Below are 17,351 nucleotides of genomic sequence, written 5' to 3' on the forward strand. Positions count from 1 at the left end.
TTCTTTCTTTTCCTTCCATCAATATTCCACGTTCCACGTTCCACACGACGATGGCGTTTTGAAATGCGTTGGCGTGTTCATGTCTTGATCTTTCCTCTGTCAACCCTCTCAATGCAGATAATGTGCGTACAATGCAATCACAGCCGGCACAGACTGCCTGGAAAGCTACGCAATGTGGCAGAACTGCGTCGCTGTCAACATTCAACCAACCACCTTGGTGGAGAAAGACTGACGTGCAGGTTGATGCCTGCCGCCTTGAAAATAGCAGGGCCCCACGAAATGTCCGAACAAGTACCTAACAAGACCGTGACCGTGAGCACTCAGGTCGCTTGCCCTGGCAGTATTGACCCGAGCCGACGGCTCAAGAAACGGGAGGCGGCAGGGAACAGCGCTAGAAACGCCCACTGCTACTGTCTACTGTACGACCACAGTAGTAAATGCAGAGTGCTCCGTACGTTGCGAGGGCCTGACGAGAGACAAAAGAATGAGCAGGGGAATATTAGAGTCGTTTTGAGGAACAAAGAAGATGCTGAGGTTCCTGGAGGCTGAAAGAGGAGGCGTGTTCCGGGCTCATGGAAAAGAGAGTGCCAAAAGACGGTGAAGGGGTCGGGTGGTGGTGTTGGAGTGAGCGGGAGCTAGCCGCACCTGGAGGTACCTTGGATACCTACCTTATGGGCTGGTCTGACAGAGCAAAGGTACGGAACTATGTACCTACGAAGACCGCGACCTTCGACCCTCAGGAGGTGGACATGCAATTTGTCAGGGTCTCTCTTCCCCCAAGTACAAGCAAGGCCGAATGCGGCCGAGTGGCGGGTGTTAGATGGCAGGTACAGCGGCGCGGCGTGACCGGTACCTGATGTGCTGTCTAGACTTTGCCTGCCCGATGCGGAACGAACCCTGGGTGTTTCGGTCTGTACGTAGGTACTTCGAGGCTCAAGAGACTCGACGGACTCGGTTCATTGCGAGGGATGATGCAGTTCGAGAAAGCATGACTGAGTTTGGTAAAATTAAGTTGAATTTGTATACATGTGATGTTGAATTCGAACTCGGGAAAGGGCTTGGCCGGATGGTTGTGAATATGCATGCAGCAGGATGTCATTTGACTGTCCGGTGTCGCTCCCATATCAACGGCGTAGAGTGATTTTGCCTCACGATGTTCCAAACAATCCGTCCATGGGAGCTCGTCGAGCTGGCGGTCGCGTCAAAATATTATCCCGGTCGGACTCTGTCCGGCCGAGGGAGCATCGCAACATCAATTGCGCTGATATAAGCTGCATGATACCATGCCGCGTCGAGGAGTATCCGTACAGTTTAGAGGAATAAGGTAGAAGGGCGTCGGGGAACGGAAGGACATGATCGGTTCACTGCTGGCCATGTTCACGCAAGGTAAGGTACGGTAGGTTGCTGTTAAATCTCGCCGCGTTTGCCCATGAAAAATCGGACACCCATGACTTGACTACAGGCATAGAAGGATGAGGTTCTCTACCGCGGGCACCGCACCTTCCCTTACCTTACCTACCTAACTTACCTACCTTAGCTTATTGCCATACTTTACCTTAGCGATCCCATATGATGATTCCCTGCCCTCTGCCTGCCCCCTTCCTGTCCGTGGGCTCCATCACCACAGTTGCTGCTCATTTTACCGCCAATCATGGAACCCAGGTACCATGGCCAAGGTACCTTGCTTGACATATCGCCTCAAGGGCCTAAGGCTCAGTGCAATCGAGTGTGCTGTTGGGTCTTTGCCCAGCCCCGTCTACCTTACCAGCTTCGCTGTACATTCAACGATCAAGCAAGGAGTCGCATAGAGGCCGGTAGGGCAAGGTATATGATGCGTTAGCAGGTAAGTGTTCCAAGCTCCCGACTAATTTGTTTTGCCAAATCAATACGTACCTAGGTAGTAGGAGGCCCTGCCATCTATGATCTATCTGCCTGCCTCCTGGATACACCTTAGAATCTTAGGTATTCTTTTGCTGTGTGCTCCGCTGTTCCAGGGAGTGTGCTTATTGCCCATGTGTGAGACGGGGAAGCGCCCTGTGTAGCTCTCCATCGTCTAAGGGCGTCGCTGGCTGAGGTGCTGTTGTTAGGTGCCCGGTTGTGTGATGAGGTGCGTCCCAGTCATGTTGGGCCCTGCTGACTGGCGCTGGCTGGGCTGCCTGACCGGGCTGGACTGGGCCAACACTGCACAAATCTCGCGTACGTGCGGACCTGATGCATCCATCCTCATCGTCTGCTTCTCCTCTTCCCTCTGCCCCTTCTTCCTCTCCTCCTCTTTTTTTCCCCTTACTCCTACTCTTGTTCTACCCAGCCTCCCCTCGTCGTCGCTTGTCCCGCTCTTCATCGTCACCTTCTCGCGTTGAGCGTCAAGCGTCATCGCACGCATTGTCTCGCTGCTATCGCTGCGTGCCAGACCTCGCTTCCACTTTGCGTGCATCCGTCTTGTCTCTCGGCCTAGGCTTTTAGTTCCTGCTCCTTTTGGCTTTGGCTGACGCTGCCACTGCCATTTCACAGCACATCCGAGTCACGCTTCCGGGTGTCGGTCCTGAAACACAACCAAACCAATCCATCACCCTTTACCCTCCACCGTCTTTTCGCCGCTACATCGCACCCTCTTCCTTACTCCTGCGACTCTTCTTCCTACAACAAACTACTACCATCCCTTCCTGCCTCCTTTGGTTCCATTAAACCACACGATTGCCCTCGGAAAGACCGCGACCAAGGAAAAACAACAAGCCTTGCAACGCTTCCCATCGTACCTCCGACCCTCGCACCACACGAGACTACTACCGATACCATCGAATCGAGACGAGTCCGCTCACGCACGATCCGGTCCAATCCAACTCAATTCTCACACACACCCACACAACAATATCGCCACCCTCGAGCGACCCCAACCCCAAACCTCGATTTCTTTCTCCTCATTTTGCTCTTCACTCGGCACACCTCGAGATCCATCATCTGCCCATCGACCTGTTGAGCGAGCACGAATCAACATACTCCTTCTTTCAAACCTGTCAAAGGGGCCACCCAAGCTGGAAGGGATTTGTCACATTCGCACCTTTCCACGGCTGCACTGCCTGGCCCCATTCGACTTGAATAACCCTTGAATCCATCTCGTCGTCTTACTCGTCATTCACGATGAGAGAAGTCAATTTCAGTATCCCAAACGTCAATAAGGCGTCGGTCGGCATAACGACCGCCCTCTATGACAGACGAGCTCTCGACTGCACGTCTACCCTTCCTCTCATCAACTCTCTCAACCATCTCGCCTACCTCACCACATCCTCGGCTCGCATCCGCGATATTCTTACTGTCGACGGCGGCATCGAGCGCTTGGTATGCATTCTAAAACGCGGTCGGAGCAAGGACATGATGGACATGTGGAAGTGGAACTTGGCCTTCCAGTGCGTCGTCAACATTGGTGTCAGAGGCACCGAAAACGTCCGCACCAGGGTTGTCGAGGCCGACATGGTCCCCGTCATTGCTACCATTCTCGACAACTACATTAAAGTCACGGAGAAGTGCAGAGACAAGTCGGACGATAAGAGCAAGGACCATCATCACCGCCACAGGAGCCACGAACACCGTAGTGTACACAAGGCTCCATCCTTCACCAACAGATCCACCCGAACAGAAGTTGATCAGAGAGCCTCCAGACGCCAGGCCCCTCCTCCCTCCATCGACGTTTCTGCTACCTACGCAGGCTCCTCGTCCTCGAGCTCCGCAGTCGATCAACAAAACACCGAGTCCACACCCACTCCACCCCAGTATCCGCTGGCGTCCTCCGCCGAGCGACCTGCGTTCCCTGCCCACCGTCACCATCATCATCACCACCACCATCATTATCGTGCCGCCGAGGCTCGTCATGCCGTTGCATCTCCTTCTCGTCAGGTCGTTCAGCCGTTGGCACCCGCCGTGCCTGCCACTGAAACTATGGAGGGCTTTGTCAGACCTGTGCGCGATGCTGACCGCCTTGCGTCGATGATGACTTTTGGCAACGCAAATTTGGTCTCGCAACCGTCTTCCCCCACAACTCCCCTGCCGCCTCCGCAGATGCGCTCTCCCACCGTCCGACCTACTTCGGGACTTGCACCAACAAATCGCTCCCGTCGTCGTCCTTCCATTCGTCACCAAAACTCCACCGTCGACTCGGATGACTTGGTTGGAGATGACGCGCCATCTGATGAGTCTCCCGATGCTGAAATGTCGGGCACTGGCACTGAGATTCAGTCTGCCGTTAATATCCAAGATATCACCATGGAAGAGGGAGACAGCATCTTAGCTGGTTCTACCACAATGGACCTGAACACCCCGACTGTGTCAGAAACTCAGGATACTGGAGCCTTCAACATCACACACCGCGGCCCTGCGGAAACTAGCAACACAGCTGCTACGACGCCAGCCCCTGTGCCTGCCATCGGCTTGTCACCGAACCGTCCCACCATGGTTACACCTCCTCAGCCGGCCATTCCCAACGCAAGCGTTCCCCGCTATCTCCTTGACCGACAATTTGTACCCAACGCCCAGATGCTTGCCGCAATGCCGCGTGAAGAAGACGTCTTGATGTCCCTTCAGTTGCTTGCATACGTCTCCAAGTATTGTGGCTTGCGGTCGTATTTCCAAAAGAGCCACTTGGTCCCAAGGCTCAAGATTGGAAAGGAACTCCGCTATTTGGACGGCGAGGACGCTTCCAAAGAGCTGATTGAAGAGGAAGAGCTGGAGGAGGAGTTTTTGTTGCCCAACGACTTCAACATTTTCCCTTTGGTCGAGAAGTTCACAGTCCGACATCACAGCACAGATATGCAATACTGGGCTGGCGTCGTCATGAGAAATCTGTGCCGCAAGGACGATACCCGCGGAGGCATTCGTCAGTGTGCGTATTACCAGTGCGGCAAGTGGGAAGAGTTTACCCGCCAATTCGCCAAGTGTCGCCGCTGCCGCCGCACCAAGTACTGCAGCAAGGAGTGTCAAAAGAGTGCATGGGCTTTCCATCGCCACTGGTGCGTGGCCGCGACGCAGTGATCCATGCCACTCAGTGCTCCACAACGTTCGACTATACCCCGGAAAGCGCCTTCGGAGGCGCGATGTTTATAATACGGATTCTTTGCCGCCCACAGGTGGCACAGCATTGCACAGCACAGCGTTTTTTCTAAATGCATGGCGTTTCCCTCGATACCACTGGTCTTTCAGCAGCATATTCAGGTCCGGCATTGGGTGCTTGCCATTCATGGTGACGGCATGGCTCCCCTTATTCCAGGACGATATATCCTCAGTTTTCCTCAGCCTCACATGCCCTCCACGAAACGGACTGCCCAAGTCCTCGGCAAGGCACTATTCCCTCGACTATATCCATACTTGCACCACGGTGGTCGATATTGACGGGCTTCAATCTGCCAGTGTCAACCGTTTTCCAGCAACGATCAGTACGGAACAGCAGATGACCACTCGGGAAGATTTGGACGGTAGCACACGCATCTGACAAATCGTCGAAGGCGGCATACGCAACATTCAAAACTACCAAGATTGTGTCCCGCAGGACTCTCCCTGCGGCATGGAGACGGTCTTAATGTCACGGATTTACATTTTCTTGGTCTTGGACTGATGGGCTGGCGAAGCCCGCAACGGAAGGATGGAGATGATGGTTACATTGGCGGCTCACTTGGATTGAGAGAATGCATAGGCCGCCCAAGATGGATGGCAGGATAGTATCCTCCAGGCTCCTTTTCCCAATTCCTCTGAAGTAGGATAGCACGAGCAGACGGGAAAGCTTTGCGCAATGCTCCAGGAGTACATATTCCGAGTAGCAAGCGAGGATGATGTACGTATTGTTATGAGAGATCAACTACTATAATGTCAGGATTTATGCGGTCTTTCGAACCTTCTACCCGTATCGTCGTTGTGCACAAACATGCTAATGGGATGTGGTGACGACGTACAATGCCACGCCTCTTGCGACGAGAAGTTGATTCAAAGCCGTCAGGGCTGAACTCTCGGCCTGTTTGGCGCGCTTGCTAGAAAGTTCATCGCGTACCGTCCACATGGAATTGGGACGAAGTTAATTTGAACTTTTTTGGGATATCTCTGCCACAATATATGCTGACCAGTGGGTCAGTGAGGAATTCGAGGCTTTTTGGGATACAACACGAGAAGACAAGGAAATGACATTTGATGCTTACGTTCAATATGAAAGGTCACTAAAAAGCAGTTGAATCATATCGTTTGTGGATTACCATCGAACCCGAGGGGTATTTGCTCCTCCGTTCTAATTTTTTGTTTACAGACTCTCCTCCTTCCATTCCCCCCTCCAACCCCTGACTTTTTACGCTACAGAAAACAGCAATCTCCTTTTCTTTTTTCTCAGTTACTTATTCATGGCCTTTCTCCTGTTCTTGCCCGGCCGCTGCTGGGGCTTCTTGCCGATGCCGCCCTTCATGCGCTTGGCGTTGAACCCGCTCAGGTCGCCGGAGCTCACGGCATCGCCCGACTTTGCGTGGCGCTTCTTTCCGCCGAAGCCGTACTTTTCGTTCTTCTTGGACCGCTTGGCGTTGACGCCACTGCCGGATCGGCCGCCGTCGCGACCGCCGCGCTTGCCGTCCGAGTTGGTGTGACTCTTGATCTCGTTGTCGACGCCGACGTCGAAGAGGTCGGCCTCGCGCGTGTCGAGGTTGGAAGAGTTTTCTTGACGTTCTGGGTTGGGGATAGTTAGTGACCGGTTCGGACTGAAACGAGTACTGAAGCACGCAGCTAGCAGCTTTAGGGAGGGAGGTGTAACTTACTCCTCTTGAGCGTCTTGATCTTTTCGAGTGTATCCTTCTTGGCCTTTTGGCGCTCCTGCAACTTGGCGACCTGCACCTGCTTGCCAAACTTCTTGAGGTCTCTGAGCTTTCTCGCCTCGGCGGCAGCCTTCTTGGAGCTGGCCTCCTCGATAAGCTTGGCCTTGACCTTATCCATCTGTCCGTCGTCCTTTACCATCTCCGCAAAGTAGTCCTTAGGGCGGGAGAATGGAGTGCCCTCCTTAATCAGGAGCGCGCGGCCCTTGCGCGCGGCCTCGAGGGACTGTGAGAGCAGGGCGAGCTCGCGCTGGAGGTCGTCCTGGGCATCGGGGACGGCCTCGGCGGTTGGTTTGGATGAAGCGACGGTCATGTGCGATGTGAAGGAGGCTGTGGAGGATGTGTCGATTCGAATGCGGTTCAGGGAGGCCAGGAGGGCGGCCTTGTTGTTGATTGTGAGCTTGGTGTGGGGGATAATGTCCTCGAGATCCTCGTCGTCGCCTTCGAGATCCGACATGGGAACGTCGTCCTCTTCGGGGTCAACCTCTGAGTCCTCCTCATCATCTGATTCGCCGTCCTTCTCCTCGATTTCTGTGGGTGTCTTGGTGGCTGTCTTGGCCTTCTTGGATGGACGCTCGATCTTTGCTTCCATCTCGATATCGGAGTCGCTGTCACTATCTGTGTCGTCCAATGCTTCGATATCGAGCTGGAGAACTCCTGTCAGCAACAATTCTAGGGGTCCCGGGGTTTTCGCGGTGTGCAAGGAGCACGAACCTTGTCGTCCTCTTCTTCGTCGTCCTCCTCCTCTTCTTCCGAGTCGGCATCCTCAAAGTCTGCGTTCAAGGTGATACCACCCTCAATGGAGATGACAGAGGCATCGTCTCCTCCCTCGTCGTCTTCCATCTCGTCGTCCTCGTCATCCTCTTCGACGCTCTTGTTCTTCTTGTTCTTCTTCTCTTGCTCCTTGGCGGCTTCGCGGTGCTTCGCCTTGATCTTGCGCTCTTCCTTGACCTTCCGCAGGTCGATGCCCTTCTCGGCCGCTAGCGCAAGCTTGAGTTTGGATTTGGTAACCATGACTGCAGAAAATATCTGAAGTGCACTGATATTGGATTGGTCGCAAAAGTATGCTGGATCAACACTCTTTACGGTCGGGTTGCGGTAACGTGGGGAGGGTCCTCAGAAAAAATGTCGATTGAAAATAATTCTGCCGCTTTGGTGACCCACTCAGTCGAGGCGGTCAAGCATCATAGTGGGGTTGGTACTCCATAGTGGGTATGGCCCCCGACTTGGTAAGCAGCCATTGGTCAACCATTTTTTACTTGTCTTCAACATTGTCTTGAGATCATTCTCATTGCAATGATTCACAACGAAACAAGACACGGATGAAGATGATCTTCGCAAGTCTGCTTCCAATTCAACTCTCTTGAACACATACATCTGCATATGTTATTAAAATCTAGCCATCATTCTCTGTCCAAACGAAGGAATACACTCAAAAATCTCGGACGGTCGGACATTCCATAATGGAAATGTTACCTATCATTCTATGGTATATAAGCTATACTGTATCGTCATTCAGTTACATACGACCATACCCATTGGAAAACTCGGGATCCCGTCCGCTCTCCCATAGATAAGCCACTGAGGGCCGGATTAGTAGTTGGGTCGGTGACGACCAGCGAATACCTGGTGTTGTATGTTTTTGAAGTCCTTTTTGGGTAAATGTGTCTATTCCAGTCCGGTGAAGCACTTACCTTATTGTCGTCGGCAGACAGGGTGTTGATTTTTGTAGTTGTGCTCATGGCTACCAGAAAGAACGGATTTCATTATCTACATCCTCGATCTAGAACACAAACTCCCCACTTGCTTTTAGACACTAGGCGCAGCTTCGACAGGGAAAGGCTACTAATTGAAGAGAGGAGCACTGTCTAGGAAATGCCCGGAAATATAGATTCTACTAATGCAGAATCAAATGCTCTGTACTTGCGCCATATGGGCTTTGTGACCATTATCCTCTACCTGATCCACGCATGGCTATGAAAAATACAACACTTTGTTGCCTGAAATTGTTGAAAAGACCATACTTCAGGGCCAACAGAAACTACCGGACATGTCCACGGCCGTTCTGACGGGGGCCTAGGCTTTAGTGCTTTGTTGAAGTTGTACGTGGGCAGTCAAGAACGAAGACTGAATTGTAGTATGGTGAAGTGGTACGGTGAAGACAGAGGGATGAAGCCCGGGATATCCACAACGGGGCGCTCTCGTTGCGGTCTATCTAATTACATGGCTCAGTTGTTCAAAGCCACCCCATCGTTGCCAGACTGGCCTAGCTCTATGGCCTCCGTCTTCGTTGAGTAGTCGAGGGAATTTGGTCGCTGCCGTTGGTGCCAGAACTGGGTTTGACATCGGTCTTGCAAGTGTTGGTAGGGGTTTCCATCACAGCTGCTTTGGCGCTTGGTGTTGAAGTCAGGTTCTGTCTTGACTTGGTATAGACAGCGTAAAATAGTATATCCGGGTCTGTTTCTTTGATAGAGGACGATCGACGTAGGCCTTGGTCCTTATTGTGGCGATGGACAAACGCATCATAGTGTCGAGGTATTTCAGTTGCTTTTTATATCAGCGGTTCCTCTCGTCTGTGGCACTAGAGCTGTTCAAGTCCGCAGTGGCCGCGTTGGATAGTGTGCTGCAGCTGCGATGTTCCTACGCAGCGCCTAGTTTCCACAATGACGAGCAGATGACTTGCCCGAGACGTAATTGATGACTACGAGTCAAGCACAAGAGCCGAACAACTATTGCAAGAACTTGGACTCTTTGACTAGGAAACCGGCAACACCCATGAAAGTTCATTGTTGTCAGCGTCACAACATTGCAAACAAATGGAGGCTAGCCTTCATACACTTCACCGCAACGGCGAGCAGGGAAACTTCGCCTCATTTGCTAGATCACCAGCCTGTACTCTTCGAGTCCTGCAGCACCTTTGATATGCCCGAGACAGCGATATTATACGGCATACAGGAGGGGCCTGGGGCTTGGCAATATCTTCGGACAGACGTACAAGCCAGGTGCAGGGGACCGACAAAGCATGCTTCCAGCGCAATCAAGGTAAACTGTGCGAGACTCCTCCGGACGGGAATGGCACTGAGTGACAGTTTGAGAGACAAAGGGCCAACCGGAGGGGGGGGGGGGGGCGAATAGGGGAGTATGGAAGAGAGACGATCTTGAATACTTGTACCCGCACAAGTTCTTTGACTAGGAAACACTTGGCTTTCATTCCTTGAGCAGCTGAAACTGAACAAATTCCTTTCATGCCGAATATGTTACTCTACCAAAGACAGCAGCTTTCTGAGGTGTCGATCGTTCGATGTTTAGACTGCGGTCATGGACCCTTGCGGGATATGTTTCGATTACGAGTACTCGCCCAGTGGCTAAGTATGGCTTCTTTTGATCCAATCATGTGATCAAAGAAGGGCAATTCAACAATTATGCGGCCGTCGATGCTCTCAACCAAAATCAAGGTCCGCAACCTGCTGTCAAGCTTGTATTATCTCCCCACTACGAGTCTTGGTCTCTCATTAGATCTGATATTGTGTAGCAGGCCAACAACCGTGGGCGAAGGTATGCTACATCGAACGAAGCTCGAGGTAACACAGTCGTGTGTCTGTGGATTGACCACCTTGGGGGATCGAATGACTACCACCTTCTTTCATATACATTGCCACCAAGCCGAAACTCCTCGCTTCCAAACTAGCCTCGGGCGACAAACGTGATGAAAGCTGATCTATCCTCATTGCTCATTTCACATGACGCTTCTGTTTGCTGTATCCAATGACTTCATGGCTCCCCCTAGAACCGAGTGAAGGGAAGCCTAATCATTAAGGTCAGTTTTCACGTTCATAGCCATGGAGCATCAAGTATAAGAAGCGAGCAAATTGTACATACCATTTGCCTTTGAGGGTGATGACAACCCACGGGCTCCCAGCCTCATCAATCTCCTTTTCGACCTTTGTGTTGAAGCAAATCGCACTCATGATGCCGTCGCCAAACTTCTCGTTCATGACAGCCTTGTAGGCGTACCCGTAATTTTGCACAATCTCGTACAGGCGGTAGATGAGCGGCTCGACAGGTGGCATGGGCCCGGCTCGGCCGCGGTCGGGGTAGTTGTTCAACTGCTTCAGGTTCGCGGCCTGGATTCCGAGGAGCTCAGACAGCTTCTGGACGTCCTCTTCCGAGGCCTGTACCTGACCATAGAAGATGCCCGCAATGGCAACTTCGCTGCGGCCGAGATGCTTGGCGATTTCCTCAAACGTAAGCCCAGCTGACGCCTTCGCGTCAAAGAGGACCTGGGAATGAGGCGGCAGACGATCCGCCATGGAGGGCTAGTTGGCTCTTAATTAGTGATCGTGGAGCTTCGTCGCCGTTGTAGTTCAGTATTCCCATTTGACCCTATTACTCACATCGAGACTTGCGAGCTGTCCAGACATTGTGAAAGACAGGCTGAAGTGTTGATAGTGGAATTATGTGTGATGAAAACAATGCCAAGGATAGGGTTCGGAAGAGAGTTCGTCTAATCGAGATACGATTAGCTGAGATGAGATGAGATAAGGGAAGATATCGAATTTGAGTCCTTATATGTGCAACTATGTATGATTGAATCAAAGGGGGAAATGTCGACGAACACCTGCCTTAAATCTTCAAGACGTGGTATTGCGGGCGGGTATTTCATCCGGACGTCATGCATTCAGATCGTCCATGGATATTGCGGGGTCGTGAGCTAAGAGAACCATCAGTCTAAGATGCGTCGTCCTGTTCGCCGTTGCCGAGGCCTCCCCGCCGGAGAAAACACGGTATTTCGGCTTCAAAGGCAAAAACCGATGCACCACAAATCGCCTGCAAATCCCGACCAGATATGATGACTAATAGTCCTTGTATTCTAGTAACTTTTATCTATCTTAATCAAGGTATCCGGGCAAAGCCCGTTCCGCCACACACGGCGATGGCCGGGAGGAAGATTGCGAAGCCATCGCACCCGAGTCTTGGCACGGATCGGAATCGGTCAGCTCGGCGGTTATCGCCCGGCCCGCTCTGTAAACGGCGTTGACTGCAATGCAACTTGCGCCAACCCATTCATTGTACGTATGTTACTACTCCATCAACGTCCCGCATGTTCCTTTCTCCGTGTACAATAACTTTGCCACGTAAACACCTTCTAGTTATGGGCACGTCCGAAATTTTTCTAAGTGTACTATTCGGTGTAGACAAGGCGACTCCAAGTAGCCGTATGTGAAGGACGTTCTCGGAGAAGTCGTCCTACCCGAGAAAGGAGTTGATCTGACAACGTTGTACATCGATTTTGGGTAGTTTTGTGCGATGGCCCATGGGCCGGCCTTGAATAGGAGATCGGTAGTGGTTGTAGTGTTTATATCGTATTCTCCCAGCATCGAGTGTCTCAGCTCTCGAGAAGCGACACGCCAATATGAGCAGGGAGAGTGCTCCCGCCAACATTCCAGATATTGTCGACCGGCAAGCGTGGCTCTGACTCCGAAGAGGGGGGTGTGCCTCTGGAGGAGCTCACGCTGTTATGCGTTGTCATAATTGGTAGCGGTTTGATGATTTGGTTCTGTGTACACCATTGTGCACAAGCCCTATCCGGTTAGGCTGGTATCGTGGAGTTGCCGGTTAGCCGTTTCCACCCCTTGAGATCCCACTCTCTCCTGGCGCCTTTCAGATCGTCCACATTTAGGATATCAACGCCCTCTTGAACAAGCACATCCCATACGTGGTTTCTGATACTGATTGGCCATGCTGGGAGATCCCAGTACCGGACCATTAAGCCGCGAGAATGGGCTTCTTTGATTTGCGCTCTCAGTTTCCCCATTTGGCCCTTTGATAGGTCACCAAACCAAACGGTGCCGAGCGCCTTCTTGAACGATACGCTCGTGTAGAAGGAGTTGGTAAGATCAAAGTTGTGACGGTCTAGGTTCAGGAGGGGAGCGTCGAAGAATGTGTCCCTATAGGTCGTGTTTTCGACGACCATACCGAAAGGAGTGTTGCCAGTCCCGACGACGGTGATGGGCCCATAGTGGACTTTGCCATCGATGACTTTGCTCAACCAGCCTCGCTCTCGCAAGGGCTCCAACTGACGGACCACCTCCGGCCAAGTCTCCGGGCCGCTCGTCTTCAAATCCACCAAGAGAACCATGGTTTGATCCGGGCTTGCCTCATAAATGCCCCGAGGCGATTCCTGTGTGATGTTTCCGAGGTCCGCGTTCCGTTCCTCAAGCAGACGAACGAGGGGGTCTATGTAGAGACTCGTGAAGGTGTTCTTCTGACGCAGAGACCACTTGTTGTGGCCAACGAATAACTCGGTGTCCATGAGCCACACGTCTGCCTCAATGCCAATGCATCCTGCCTGGAGAGCGTCATAGATGGGTCTTTTTCTCCAGTAGTCATTATGAGAGTGACATGGAATCGGCTCAACGATGCTCGCGCTTTCAAACTGCCCGGATGCCGTATCCCAGACCTCGCGCGCTACGAATAGTACCAGGTTCAGAAGGACAAATATCAAGCTAAGATCCAAAGTTAGCCGGGGAATCAAATATTGCGCCGTTCGCAACACTTACAGCATGGCTAACCAAACAGCGCCGCACATGATGAAGGAACGTTTCCGTGTCCATGGTTTCGGTATCATGTAGGCAGGAGGGAGTAATCCATCTTCGGAAGTAAAACTCTCAGCTGGTGTTGGCGGGACTTCGATTCCGCCTTCACTTGCGGTGTCTGCTTCCTCGGGAGAGTCTCTGTAGCGAGGTATCGTGTTGCTGTTTCGGGACCAAAATTGACGGAAGCGATCACGCACGGCGTCGATGCTGGCGCTCTTTGTAGTAGACATTCTCGAATAGGTCTGATATTCCAGCTAATATGATCGGACAATGGGTCGGAGACAGAGGCGCCTGATCAGAGAGACGGCAAGAAGAAGAGGCCGTCGGATGGTTGCTCTTTATCTCTAGAGCATATCGTGGTAAAGTACGAGGGTTCGTAGACTGTAAGTCTGGGCTGCGGCAGTGCTATTGTACGGCAAGCCGTTTCCAAGTCCGTCAGGCAGGCTGTGCGGCACTTCGAGGTAGGAGGTCAGATAAGTATGTAGTATGAGGTACTGGCAGTGGTGGAAGGGAGGTGCACAAAGAGGAAACCAACAAAGGCAAGGGCGAATAAGTCTAGATGTTTGCGGACGAGGCAAAGAGTGAAGAACTGCGGGAGAGAGACACCAAATATAGCGGGATGTGTGAAAGTGGTTGTTGGCTTGGCTTGCTGCCTGCTTTAAGAGGGGGACACTGGAGCTAAAGATCACCGCAAGGTGAAGGTAGGTAATAAGGTCGGGTACCTCAGGGCGAGGTAAGGACAGGGCGAAATGGGGTAGGGATATAAAGGTTAAAACGGCAAGTAGATCCGAGCATGGTTAGGGATGGATGCTGGGGTAGGGACGGCGGTTGAGAACAGACTTTGGGAAGAGCTGAGAGGGTCTGAGAGCAAGATGAAGAGACAGCGAGGCACGTTGGAAAGTCGGAGGAACGGGGGCTAGGGGAAGGAGGAGAATGAGAGAGAGTTAGTGAGCTGAATGAGGGCGTGAGTGAGCGACAGAGAGCAAACGGACAAGACGCTGTGCTGTGGATGGGACACGGGTCTAGTGTCTGGCATATGGTTCCAGAAGATGTGATGTCTCCAGTTGTGTAGTGGCATCTACGGCGGCAGCAGCAACAATGCAGCAGTAGCGATACATGGATTCCATGCTAGACACTACAAGCTAAGGTACTTGGTTGGGGAGAAGGGGGACTAATGCTAGTCAGTGGGCGGCGTATTCAAGCATTTGCAAGTCATCCATGTCCTGTCCTGTTCCACGTCCGTAAAAGGGACTAAGACTAAGAAAGTCTATCAGGAGCTTAGCTAGCCCCAAGACGGTGGGGGGCGCGGGACCCGAGGGAGTGTTTCTGGCGCCTGTTTTGTTTGTGTTTGTTACCCTGGCGAAGGGGGGTGTTGGTTCAGGCCTAGGATCAATCAGTGTAACGAAGAACAAATGTGATTATGGGCTTCAGGGACAACGGTATCTGAATGTGTGGATCGTCTTGGCCAGGCAGCAGAGATAGGTATCGTGTCATGGCGGTGGTTGTATGCACGGTCAGAGGCCACGAAACAAGGATAGTCATTCATTGTGTCCACGACGAGTGACGACGACAACGACGACAGTCATGCCATGGACAATAGACAGGGCAAGAAAGTGAGGCCAAGAAAAAAAGAAGAGAGAGAGAGAGACAGAGAGAGGGTGTGTGTGTGTGAGACTATTCTCAGGTCTGGGGTCAAGTGTCGAACGTCAACCATGGAAGTAGCGCGTCGAGGTAGCGCATGGGCGATGACTCTGTGACCAGTGGAAAGGCGCACCAAGGTCCCACTGTCGTTAGTCGCAAAACAAGAGGCCAACAACTAAGGTTATTCGGCATGCCTCTCTCAAACCAAACCTGTCGTGTCGGAATGCCTCAGTCGAATGGCGAAAGAGAGTCGACGAGGGTCTGGCCGACGGGGAAATCCCTGCACTCTGGCGTTCCCGAGGTCCAGGTACCTCGTAGTTGCTTCCGCCCCCTCCTGGAGTCAGGTACTTTGACCAGACCCTGAGACCCCTCATCCCAGCCGCTTTCCTCGACACTTCTTGCCTCTGCGGGTGAGGCACAAGGGAAACATGAGGTGCCAAGGAAAAGTCAGTGCGGAAGTTCAGAGAGTATCGAGGATAAAAAGAAAAAGAACGAGGTACACTACTTGGAGATTGGTTGGAGACTGGTTGGAGGCTTGGCACGGGAGACAGCTACGGTCCTACAGCTGAAAGGAACGAAAAAAGAATTTGGGAAAGAGAGCGAAGGAGTACCGGCCATGGATCTCCAATCCAGTCCAGCAGCTGCGCCTTCTGCTACCAGTACGGACATCTCAGTGGTCAATGACCGTCGTGCAAAGCTGCCCGCTGTGGCCACCGATGGACACAAGGTACCTTGGGTTAGGTCCTTGGTGGAGCGCCTAAGCATCCAAGGCACTTCATTACCCATTTTCATACGGTGCATACGAAGTATCTTGTACCTATCGATAGGCGGCGTAGATACTTGCCTCCGTGGAGAAGTTATGTTCCCCGCCGTGGCATCTCCCCGCAGATGGATACCTACATTGAAGTTTGAACCCAGTCGAGCAAGTCGCAGCAACACCGCACGCCGCACCTCGCGAGAGTAAGACTGGACGGACTTTCGCTTCCTCAACTCTGAGATGGTCCGTGCTAAGCCAGTACCGGCTTAGAGACGGCGTGCTCCATGTTCTGGGCTTTCGAATCCCTCTCTCCCAATCATGCCAACATCCCTCCTTCTCGTTTTTTCTTTCTGCCTCTCATCTGGTATGCCGCCTCTACCTACACAATACTCAATACGTAGGTACCTTGCTACTCCTCTTCTCGCGCCTTTGCCTTACAGGCCATACTCTTTCAAGCATGTGGCGCAGCTCATAGGCGGATTAACTTCCATTCAAGCGACCATGAGAAACCAGCTAGTAACATTAAATCCCTCTCGCACTCCCGGCCTTGATGGTGTACTATCTATGTCACGCGCATCATTCATACCTTAATGTGCTTAGATAGAGCACCAGCCCCCAGTGCCGTTTCCGAGAGGGTTCCTACTTATGTGCGGTCTGAGGAGTCCGCGCTCGTCCTAGACTGGACCAGACTGCACGAGGTAACTGCCTTAGGTATCCCCACAAAATCATGGCCCTCCACCAGGTTCAAGACCAGCCTAGAACGACCTATTACAAATGCCCTCGTTTCCTCGTGGACCACCTTGGTTCATGGCATCCCGCCGAATTGCCAGCCAGCTTACATGTGGATTCAACTCCAAGGCAGGGCAGCGTGGCGCCTGGGAAGCTTCTTGCGTGCTTGTTTGTGTACGGATAAGAACTTCGGCCGCCGCACTTTGAGCCGAAGGCGAGGCGTTTTGACCAAGTCTAGCTGCGATCTGTCAGTACTCCGTATCTCAGCCACACCAAAATAGATACACGCTCGTGTCAGCCATGCGCCCATCGCGGCATCGCCCCAGAGCGTGACTGATCGGGACATTTCCATGGGTCGCGCGGACGGCGGCACGTCCGACCCTCCGTTTCCCGCCCAAAACCAGAAACAACAGCCATCCATCCATCAGCCATGGCCATGCTTGCACGAAGTGTTTCTGACTTGACCGTGATTATGGGCTGACTGACTGACTGACTGACTGATGAACACCCACCGACTTATGCCGACATCAAGCCGGGAAAAAGTATGGAAAAAAAGGCATTTGGTAGAAAGCTCAGCGCAATCGTCTACGTACGCAACTCATCAGCCGTCGATACTGAGACACGTCCGAAAACGACTGGAAGTGTCACATAATCAGACGGCCAGTAATTGAGTTTGTTCTCCTCACTCAACCACACCTCGACATCTCCGACACGCGAAACACGCCTTTCTCCGAGTCTGAAGTCTGAAGTCTGAAGTCTGAACCCTAGAGTTCGTCGGGCTTGCTCTGTGGGACGGAC

The 17,351-nt window shown here is 52.4% G+C and overlaps 7 protein-coding genes across 7 annotated transcripts; 4 read left to right on the forward strand and 3 right to left on the reverse strand.

The window, feature by feature from the left end:
- Nucleotides 1-63: 63 nt before the first annotated feature.
- Nucleotides 64-549, forward strand: CPAR01_08772 (uncharacterized protein; the record flags this gene model as incomplete). The annotated part of the gene is made up of 1 exon (XM_060493039.1): nucleotides 64-549. The coding sequence occupies one exon, from the start codon at nucleotides 64-66 to the stop codon at nucleotides 547-549; it is 486 nt and encodes a 161-aa protein (XP_060349409.1).
- Nucleotides 550-3,138: 2,589 nt separating this feature from the next.
- Nucleotides 3,139-5,022, forward strand: CPAR01_08773 (MYND finger; the record flags this gene model as incomplete). The annotated part of the gene is made up of 1 exon (XM_060493040.1): nucleotides 3,139-5,022. One exon carries the CDS (start codon nucleotides 3,139-3,141, stop codon nucleotides 5,020-5,022), a length of 1,884 nt encoding a protein of 627 aa, XP_060349410.1.
- A 1,339-nt stretch (nucleotides 5,023-6,361) lies between these two features.
- CPAR01_08774 (eukaryotic rRNA processing protein EBP2) lies at nucleotides 6,362-7,844 on the reverse strand (the record flags this gene model as incomplete). Its single annotated transcript, XM_060493041.1, has 3 exons — nucleotides 6,362-6,687; nucleotides 6,777-7,476; nucleotides 7,545-7,844. 3 exons carry the CDS (start codon nucleotides 7,842-7,844, stop codon nucleotides 6,362-6,364), a joined length of 1,326 nt encoding a protein of 441 aa, XP_060349411.1.
- Nucleotides 7,845-10,613: 2,769 nt separating this feature from the next.
- Nucleotides 10,614-11,251, reverse strand: CPAR01_08775 (cyanate hydratase; the record flags this gene model as incomplete). The annotated part of the gene is made up of 3 exons (XM_060493042.1): nucleotides 10,614-10,635; nucleotides 10,710-11,146; nucleotides 11,225-11,251. The coding sequence occupies 3 exons, from the start codon at nucleotides 11,249-11,251 to the stop codon at nucleotides 10,614-10,616; spliced, it is 486 nt and encodes a 161-aa protein (XP_060349412.1).
- A 1,169-nt stretch (nucleotides 11,252-12,420) lies between these two features.
- Nucleotides 12,421-13,656, reverse strand: CPAR01_08776 (uncharacterized protein; the record flags this gene model as incomplete). Its single annotated transcript, XM_060493043.1, has 2 exons — nucleotides 12,421-13,336; nucleotides 13,391-13,656. 2 exons carry the CDS (start codon nucleotides 13,654-13,656, stop codon nucleotides 12,421-12,423), a joined length of 1,182 nt encoding a protein of 393 aa, XP_060349413.1.
- Nucleotides 13,657-15,164: 1,508 nt separating this feature from the next.
- CPAR01_08777 (uncharacterized protein) lies at nucleotides 15,165-15,431 on the forward strand (the record flags this gene model as incomplete). The annotated part of the gene is made up of 1 exon (XM_060493044.1): nucleotides 15,165-15,431. One exon carries the CDS (start codon nucleotides 15,165-15,167, stop codon nucleotides 15,429-15,431), a length of 267 nt encoding a protein of 88 aa, XP_060349414.1.
- Nucleotides 15,432-16,142: 711 nt separating this feature from the next.
- CPAR01_08778 (uncharacterized protein) lies at nucleotides 16,143-16,415 on the forward strand (the record flags this gene model as incomplete). The annotated part of the gene is made up of 1 exon (XM_060493045.1): nucleotides 16,143-16,415. One exon carries the CDS (start codon nucleotides 16,143-16,145, stop codon nucleotides 16,413-16,415), a length of 273 nt encoding a protein of 90 aa, XP_060349415.1.
- Between the last annotated feature and the right edge of the window lie 936 nt (nucleotides 16,416-17,351).

The sequence above is a fragment of the Colletotrichum paranaense genome, assembly GCF_030867605.1.
Source record: "Colletotrichum paranaense strain IMI 384185 chromosome Unknown Scaffold_6.1, whole genome shotgun sequence".
In the NCBI taxonomy this organism is placed as follows: domain Eukaryota; kingdom Fungi; phylum Ascomycota; class Sordariomycetes; order Glomerellales; family Glomerellaceae; genus Colletotrichum; species Colletotrichum paranaense.